Source organism: Bidens hawaiensis, unplaced genomic scaffold (assembly GCF_021521415.1).
Source record: "Bidens hawaiensis isolate Kalapana, Puna unplaced genomic scaffold, B.hawaiensis_p1.1 tig00028237_1, whole genome shotgun sequence".
Taxonomy (NCBI): domain Eukaryota; kingdom Viridiplantae; phylum Streptophyta; class Magnoliopsida; order Asterales; family Asteraceae; genus Bidens; species Bidens hawaiensis.
Window position 1 is genome coordinate 48,772 of NW_027494592.1, and position 9,169 is coordinate 57,940.

Consider the following 9,169-nt stretch of genomic DNA (forward strand, 5'->3'; position numbering starts at 1 on the left):
TTCTAACTCGATTTAAAGGTGTGTAGGGTTATAGTATCATATAATCAATGTTATTGCCGTTAATCATCGGTCGTTTCGACCCGATTCTCGACCTCGCTTATTCGAAAACTCAATACCCAATTTTCAAACTTGTTATTACGTGGTCGTAATCAACTTGGACGTCTAGATCGTCTTAAAAACATGTTCTACGAGATCCGTAATCTCCAAATTCACCAACTACACGTCGAATTGAAAACCTTAACTGTTGCCGATTCATATTCGGCGAAGTTACAGTTTAGGCGAAGTTATCCGTAACTTCGCCTGAGGTTTAACTTCGCCTGACAATTAATTATGTAACAGTTTATGAGGCGATGTTGTGGTTAGGCGAAGTTATCATTAACTTCGCCTGGCGAAGTTACTTAACTGTTAACAGGCGAAGTTCAAGTTGAGGCGAAGTTGTTCCCAACTTCGCCCCACCTCTAACTTCGCCTATACAGAATAAATCATAACTTCGCTCATGGTAAGAGGCGAACTTGTGATTTGCCTTGACGTTTATCTAACTTAGTCTGTTTGATGCAGATATGGCTACTGTAGCTGGAGCAGGCGGCGCAGGTGGTGATGATGGAGGTGATAACCAGCGACAGTTTTTCCCGAGTCATAACATGTACATAACATTAGACCCGGATGCGAGCGGTGTTGATGATTTCCGCGAGATCATCACATTCTTACTCCGCTCGCGTATATTCCACGCGATTACGACAACACTGCCGATATCCTTGCCAAACATTGAGGATTTTTGGCAGACAGCGGAATATGACTGTCGAGTCGAGCCCCCGGTTATGCGAGCAACGGTCAACAATCAGATTGTTCAGTTCTCATCTGAACAGATCCGGGCGGCTTTGCGGTTTGGAGATGAGACGAGAGACGATCCGACAGATTTCGTGGCTCCATTCCGAGATGGTGCGTTTCTGAGGATGGGATATTCTGGTCCCTTGGGAGATACTCAGAGACGGAAGGGGTTTTTGCTAGACCAGTGGCGCTTTCTCATGCATGTGATGATAGTGTGCATGTCAGGGAGAAAGGCTGGCACTGATGGGATGGGCGCGACCATGCAGTCGGCGATGACTGCTCTGACTTATAATAAGCGTTACAGCTTTAGTCAGATGGTCTTCTACGAAATAGATCGACAAAGAAGAGCGGTGGCGCGTGAGAGATTTCTCATGTATCCAAGATTTCTCCAAATGATCTTGAATCATGTTGCTCCCACGCTACCTCAGCGCCGCCCGATCAGATATGTAGAAAGTGTGAGCAAAAGGATCTTCGCCCAATGCAGATCAACCAGTGCGAGGAGCAAACCTGAGCTCCGTCCTCGACATACTCCTTTATTCGGGTACTTGATCAACCCGGAGTATGTGCCAGCTCGTGGAGACGAGTTTCGGGACCCGGCACCACAACAGGCTGGAGCACCTCAAGCTATACCTGCTACTCCTGTTGTGTCACCGGAGGAGAATGAAGACCTTGATGCTGAATTTGGTGGTCAAGGCTTCTTTGACATGGAGAGGGTGGATCCAGAGGAAAATGTACAAGTCTCGATTGCACAGGTTTCGAGTGTGAATGTGACTAGGATAGCTACAACGGTAGCTGATTCTGATTCTGATAATGATGTGAATGTAGCGAGACGATTTTTGGTAAATCAAGAACGTATTCATGGGAAAAGAAAGAGAACTGATGATGACAGCGAGTCAGATTATGAAGAAGAAGTACATCAGTTGATTCGCAGATCAAGAAGGGAACGGACAGGTGCAGGTTCAGGAGCTGGTGAGAGCTCAAGGGTAGTACGTTTCACTCCACCCGCACTGTCCAGTATGACTATGGTTCCTACACCATTGCCAGTTACAAGGCCAAGCGTCACGGACGTTCCCGTGGTGGCTACCTCATCCTCATTCGGCCTCCCACCCACTACATTCCACCTATCGGCTCCGGAGATTGTATCTTTGCCACCTCCAACTCTGACTCCATCGGAGGTCGTCGCAAGATTTATTGAGTCGACAGTTGTTGCGACTGCAGGGTTGTCAGTTACGATACCACCTGCGGTTACGTTTACGCCTACTTCTGAGGTCCCGGTTACATTGGAAATCCCTCCTCAGTACACTCAAGATATATCACATCTGAGGTTTGATTTCGATGCAACCTTATCCGACACTGAACGAATAGCAGCACTTGAACGGTTCGTGGCAGAACAATCAAGGGTGAATCTTATCCAGACCCATGCTATTCAGCGCCTCGTTGCAGAGAATCAGATACAGTCGTCCCTGCTGATAGAACATGGCAAAATCGTTGATGCTTTGAAGGAGTTCTTGGCATCTCAGGGGGAGACGAGCTGTAAGGGCGATGAGCTGAGGACTAAGAAGCGAAATGATCGAGACGATGATCCCAATGCATCGAAAGGTGCAGGTGGAGAGTTGCCAAGAACTGAACAAGCTCTTGGGACTTCCACATCTCAGGGGGAGTCGACAAGTGCAGCTGGTGGTGATGATGTGGTGGTAATGGACGTTGAGGAGATGGATGATGAGTTTATAGGTGATGATGATGTATTACCAGTTGATGAGATAGAGAAGATTGGTGCAGAGATTGTTATTGATAATGAGATAGAAGAGGGAGAGATTGTAGAGGAGAATGTGGAGCATGAGATTCCGGAAGTCGATAAGGCAGATATGAGTCAAGAGATTGGAAATGATGAGACAGAATGGGAAGAGCAGCCAAGATGGAAAGAAGGCTACGCTCAATGGTTTGTAAAAATGAAGAAACCGGCGGTCCCTACTATGTTCAAAAAAAGTTACAACATTAGAGGTTATGCTGAATCGAGAAAGGGGATTATATGCTGGATATATGATGAGCAGTTGAGGCTCTTTGTTATTAAAAGATATGATGGTGTTCAGTACTTCAAGAGGCTGTTGAGATCGTTGAATACATTGCCAGAATGTGAAGTGAAGGACTTAGCCAGATTGGGGTTAATAAACAGGAGTGATGATAACATGGCTAGAGTCATTGGGAAGATTGTTTGGGAGGAAAGTATAAAAGAAAAGAAGTTCGAGCTGTTGAAACCACAAAAGGGAAAACTTATTGAATACAAAGATAGAGGATTGAGAGCAGATGGCAAGCCTTGGATGATCATGAAGTATAAGCCGATCCAGTGTTTAAAAGAAGTGCCGATGAAACAAATGCCCAAGGATGTGCTGAAAGATCTGAAGTGGTGGTACGTTGATTGTGAAACAGCTGAAGCAGTAATGGAGAATGAAGATGAACAAGAGCTGCTGAGAGTGTATGATCCAATGCACTTGGTGAATTTGTCTCAAGCTGATCTGCAGGTGCTAAACGAGAAAAAGATATTTTATATTCCTGCTTGGAAAGAAGAAGCGAGGAAATATCAAAGAGTTGTTTCGGTTTGTGTACGCGAAGGAGTTCATGCTTGAAGATGAAAGACGCAAGATTGTTGAAGATTACGAGACACGTGCTTGAAGATAGAGATATGAAGCTACTGCCAAGGGGGAGTCTGTTGGTACATGATGTCAGTAGTTCAGTATATAGTGTCTGTAATCGAGTCGTTTGGATTTGTGTTTTGTATGTAGCGAAGTTAGCTCGCAAGTTCGCTGATACAGGCGAACTTGATGAGTAAGCGAAGTTAAGAACAACTTCGCCTGAACATGCCAGGCGAAGTTGTCGTGTTTATAAGGTTTAGGTTACGGCAGTTTTAGAAAAACAGAGAATCAGTTGTTGATCGAGTTGTAACGAGGTGTCCAGTGTTTGTGATTGATATCACGTGTTTACAGTTGCAATACAACGAGTCTTTGTTTATTGTAACGTGTGTTTAATCGTGTTAACTCGTATCGTCTTCTACGCTCGTAACGTCTTACGTAGGGATTCCGCACCTACGTAGAACGAGATATTCCGTGTCGATCCGGCTGGGAACCTACAAAATGCAAACAAAAATCTTTAAGGTATTGCCTTATTGCATATAAGATCCTAAGAGAACTTTTTGAAATTAAAAACTTTGAGAACCATTTTTAACAAAAAAAACCCTCTTAAAAAAAACAAAAATTTTACAAAGGTAGAAAAACAAAAAAAAAAGAATTATTTTTCATCCCGGTTTCATAAAAACAAAAAAAATAAAAAAAAATATCGGTTTAGCAAAATTATACATATATGAATAATACTTATTTTTTAATTTTATACATGTTATTCTTTATACGCATATGTACAATTAAGATAAATGATAATGTACACATGTGTACATTATTTAAATCAAGATTAAATGAAAATATACATATGTGTATAATTAAATTTTTTTATGAAACGCGAAAAAAATAAAAAAAAATTGGTTTTTTTTACCTTTTTAAAAATTTTGTTTTATATTTTTAAGAGATTTTCTTTTTGTTGAAAATAGTTCTCAAAGTTCTTAATTTCAAAAATTTCTCTTAGAATCTTAATCCTATATATATATATATATATATATATTCATTTACAATTTCAATAATTGTTACTTAATCGTATTTCTATTTACATTTTCAAGTATGCTCCATTCACACAAAATGCTATATGTGGTCCTATCAAGAGTTCCAAGCAGACATGGATTAAGTATTTCGATTTTTTAATAAACAAGGTGCTTTGACCAATACAATCACAAATGTAGAGTACAAGGAAAATTTTACTTATTTGTAATATATTTATGTAATGTTTGTTTTGTAATTCACTTAAATTTAATGTATATTGTAATTGTATTAATAATATATGATAATTTTGATGTTAATTGTATTCTCTTAATGGTTAAAGTTTAAAATTTTAATAAATTACCCGTGTAATACACGAGCCTCAAACTAGTTACACATATACATATATGCATATGTATATATATATTAAGGGACTTTAAACCACACAAAAGATTTATCAAATGGAACTTTATCAAGATAGGCTTTAATACCCCTTTATTATGTGACAACGATATGGAAGGCGACAAAGCCTTCTACAACACACAACCTTATAGTTTAACACTTTAACTACACAAGTTTTATACATCTAATATTCATGATTTTCTTGTATTGAGTCAATAGAAATAAAATGATTAAAATCATATAAGGGTTATGGTTTGAGCAAGGGAATACCTCGTGTAGTCGTGTGTGTGTTTTTGTTGCGTTGAGTTTTTTTTTTTTCATCCACTAATAAAATGAAGTCTTCTTATTGACTTTCTTTTTCAACCCTTATTGACTTTCTTAAACCTTCTTTTTTAACTCCATATTAAATCATTTATCTTCCGAAAATTATTCATATTTCAAAGAATATTGTATGATTATATTTTGAAATAATAATAATAACAATAAAATAATTTATTATTTTTTTAACGACCAACTAAGTACCGCCGGATATTTCGTACGCGGTCCCCATTGACTAAATGTAACTTTAAGCAAGCAAACAGACAAAATAGCCCATATAATTTCACTTATAGTATAGCAAAATAATAAACACTTAAGATCCTTTAAATCATGAAAGTAAATTGTATTTAATATAACAAAAATTTGATATGTATTTATTCAAGTGCTTGGTTTGTAAAATTTGTTGGAATCAAAATCTTACTTAGTAGGAAACACACTGAAATTGAATTAAGTTTCATTAAATTCAGTCATGTAAAGAAAACTTAACAATCCTTTCAAAATGTGAAAGAATTCAACCTATGTAAACAAAATTTCGACAACTCGCTATTTTTGCCTTTAACACCCCTCGGGCCACTTTGTCTACCCCATTCGTGCCCTTATCATCCCTACCGTAGTCACCACACCTACCACCCAGCATCGACACTCTGCAACCACCCCACTCTGACACCCAGCATCGACACTCTGCAACCACCCCACTCTGTCTATTCTCACCACCCCAATTCCATCCCGCCTCAACAACTACCAACCTGGTCACTATCGGCACAACGACGACTACAATAATTGCCACCCGATCACAATCACCCTCACTAAAAAGCATCCGAATTGTTGTCATCCCTGACGCCTCTGCCAACCCCACCCTGCAATCTCACCCAGCGTCCTTGAGGCCACCCAGAAGTGGTGTGACGACGACAAATGTTTGGGCTGGCGTTGGCAGGTCAGGGATGGCCAACAAAAGCGTGGTTGTGGCGGCAATCTATGTAGCATAGGCGGCATCAAAGGTTGTGGTAATAAGATGTATGACAATATTGGTAGTATGGTGGGGCGGTGAGAGTGAACGGTAAAGTGACCCGTAAGTAGTAGCCTCAATAATATATTTAAATTATTTTATGATTATTTTGTCATTCAAATTCAAATCATTTTGACTGTGAGTACAGCTATTATTAATTACAAATCCTATTGCAAAATGTCCACTTCCATTGCTTCAAAATTCAACCCCTTTTGACAAATTTCGACTTCATTAGGAAAATTTCACTAAACAAAAACATGTTATCAAACTCTTTCTTTTCTTTTACCTATACGTTGTTTTATATTGTCTCAAAATACGTGTAACCTTTTCTTTTCTCTAAAAGCAAGAAGAACCCACTATTCAAACCCCTCAGCGGCAACCAATAATAAAACGTTTTCCACCCGCCCTTATTTTACAAATTTAATCTAATAATAATAATAATAATAATAATAATAATAATAATAATCGTCAACGGCCCTCTTTTGTCGTTTCCTTCCTTACACTTACACTTACACACACGCACGACCACCCCAACTCCTCCGTACCACTCTCTATATAAATAACCACCCATTCATCACCTTCTTCTTCACATTCACTCATCCCATTCTCATACTCATTAATGGCAACTCCTACATTCATCGATTCCAGCTCTCACATGGACAAACTCACCTCCGAAATCTTCTCCATCCTCGAAAACAAATTCTTATTCGGCTACGACAATAATAATAATAATAATAGTACACCCACTAAAGACCCAGTTTCTGTTCCGATGGAAGAACTGAAATCCGGCAGAAACGTCACCGGAAAATTGAGGGTTCTCTCAATCGACGGCGGTGGCGCAACCGACGGAGTACTCGCCGCCACGTCAGTCGTACAACTTGAATCATTCCTCCGCCGGAAGTCTGGAGTTCAAGATGCTCGCATTTCCGACTTCTTCGACGTCGTCACCGGCTCCGGCATCGGCGGCGTACTGGCGGCGTTGCTGTTCACCAGAGGAAACGACGGCCAACCCTTGTTCACCGCCGCCGACGCCCTGCGGTTCGTGGCGGAAAACGGGAATAAAATGTCAAGGGTTTCGAAACAAGGAATACTCCGGCGGGTTTTCGGGTCTCCGGCGACGGGTGGGAAGATACTCCGTCGGACGTTTGGGGATTTGACTTTGAAAGATACGTTAAAAGCGGTTTTGATCCCATGTTACGATCTTACTACCGGGGCGCCTTTTGTGTTTTCTCGTGCGGATGCTGTTGAAATGGACGGTTGTGATTTTAAGATGAGTGACGTGTGTGCTGCCACGGTGGCTGGTGGGCCCATTGAGACGGTGTCGGTGGACTGGAGAACGAAGATCTCGGCTGTTACGGGTGAGCTAGCGATGAATAATCCGACGGCTATGGCGATTACACATGTGCTTAATAATAAGCAAGAGTTTCCGTTTTGTAACGGTGTTGAGGACTTGCTTGTAGTGTCGTTAGGTAACGGAGAACCCGGATGTGGCGTTGCTGGGAATCAGACGCCGTCAAGAACGGCATTGGTTAAGATCGTTGGAGAAACAGTTTCCGATACGGTAAGAAAATTTTACTATAATATTTCATTCATCTTGGATAGTCATCGTCGTTGAAAAAAATTAAATCGTACATAACCATCAATCCGTAAATAGTAAATGTGTCATTTTCTGAAAATTCCATGCATTTTATGACGTTAAAACTCAAAGAAAATAAGTAAAAGAGTTGATTAGTTTAAATATTAATTAAGTATTTAGTATTATTAGAACTTTATTGGACAAAATCTAAATAATATTTTAGGTGACACACTATTATTGCAACTACCGTAATGGGACCACGACAACCATTGTTGATACCGTCGGTAGGGGGTTTATTGTCATTATTGTATTTTAGATTTTAGAAGCTAAAAAATTGAATGACAAGTAAAGCTAAAAGACTATGTTAACCCTATTCCATTAAAGATAAGTGGCTAATTATGGTTTTTGTATGATGTCTATAGGTTGATCAAGCGATATCAATGGCATTTGGGCAATCTCGAGCTAGTAACTATGGTCGTATTCAAGGTAACAAAGGTTTGGTGGATTCAAACAAAGGAAAAAAACAAAATATCCTTAAGTTGGCCGAACAGATGTTGAGACAAAAAAACATAGAGTCAGTGTTGTTTCAAGGAAAGAAGTGCAACAAAACAAATCTTGATAAGTTGGAGCTTTTCGCTGAGGAAATCGTTAAGGAAACTGAAAGGCGGAAGTTGAATATATTACCCACGGTTGTGTTAAGGCAGACAACTACATCGTCCTCGCCAAGGACATCCTCTGCCACTACCTTATCGGTCACGTCTTCAAATTAGTTTTCAAATTTGTTATGATTCAAAAGTGAACCGTGGCGTATGCTGTGGAGGAAAGTGGGGTTAAAATACACAAAAGGAAGATTAATTATCTTCTGGTTTGCATTTAGGGTACAATGTTATGATTGATAGTTTTTTAATTGTGTATATAGAAAGACTTGATGATTTGTATTAGAATAATTTAGTTGGATCCCGAGCAATTGCAATGTATGTTAGGGTGTGGATTTAGTACTAGAGATTTGAGTGGAAATATATTATTTGAGGTGGCATTTTTAGAAATTATTATGTATTTTTATGATGTCAAAAATTAAAGTAGGTAAAACACCATTCACCTCAATTACTACTATAAAGCCAAGATGTCCTAAAATTAGGCACATCACGAGAACACTATTGTACAATATGCTTATGATTAAAAGTACGATCAACCAACTAAGATAGAGAGTTAGGTGAAGCGAACTTAAACTATTTAAACTTGATCTCTTTATGATTTATCATGTTGTTCAAAAAACATTATGATAAAACGTATATCCTAACAGATATCAAAGTAACAATAACATACGAATAAAAAACTTGATAATAAGAACATATAAATGTGACGTGGTTCATTTCATCTATGTGATCAGGCTATGTCTAC

At 39.3% G+C, this 9,169-nt stretch overlaps 1 protein-coding gene across 1 annotated transcript; it reads left to right on the plus strand.

Moving 5' to 3' along the window:
• The first annotated feature begins 6,789 nt into the window (after positions 1–6,789).
• Positions 6,790–8,566, plus strand: LOC143576535 (patatin-like protein 6). Its single transcript, XM_077060603.1, has 2 exons — positions 6,790–7,753; positions 8,191–8,566. Exons 1-2 carry the CDS (start codon positions 6,812–6,814, stop codon positions 8,536–8,538), a joined length of 1,290 nt encoding a protein of 429 aa, XP_076916718.1. The 5' UTR covers positions 6,790–6,811; the 3' UTR covers positions 8,539–8,566.
• Positions 8,567–9,169: the final 603 nt, after the last annotated feature.

Excerpts from the sequence above, each read along its gene's own strand:
- LOC143576535 (XM_077060603.1), top strand. The coding sequence starts at position 6,812 with ATGGCAACTCCTACATTCATCGATTCCAGCTCTCACATGGACAAACTC. Across the intron at positions 7,754-8,190 it reads GAGAAACAGTTTCCGATACG|GTTGATCAAGCGATATCAAT; the intron begins GTAAGAAAATTT and ends TGATGTCTATAG.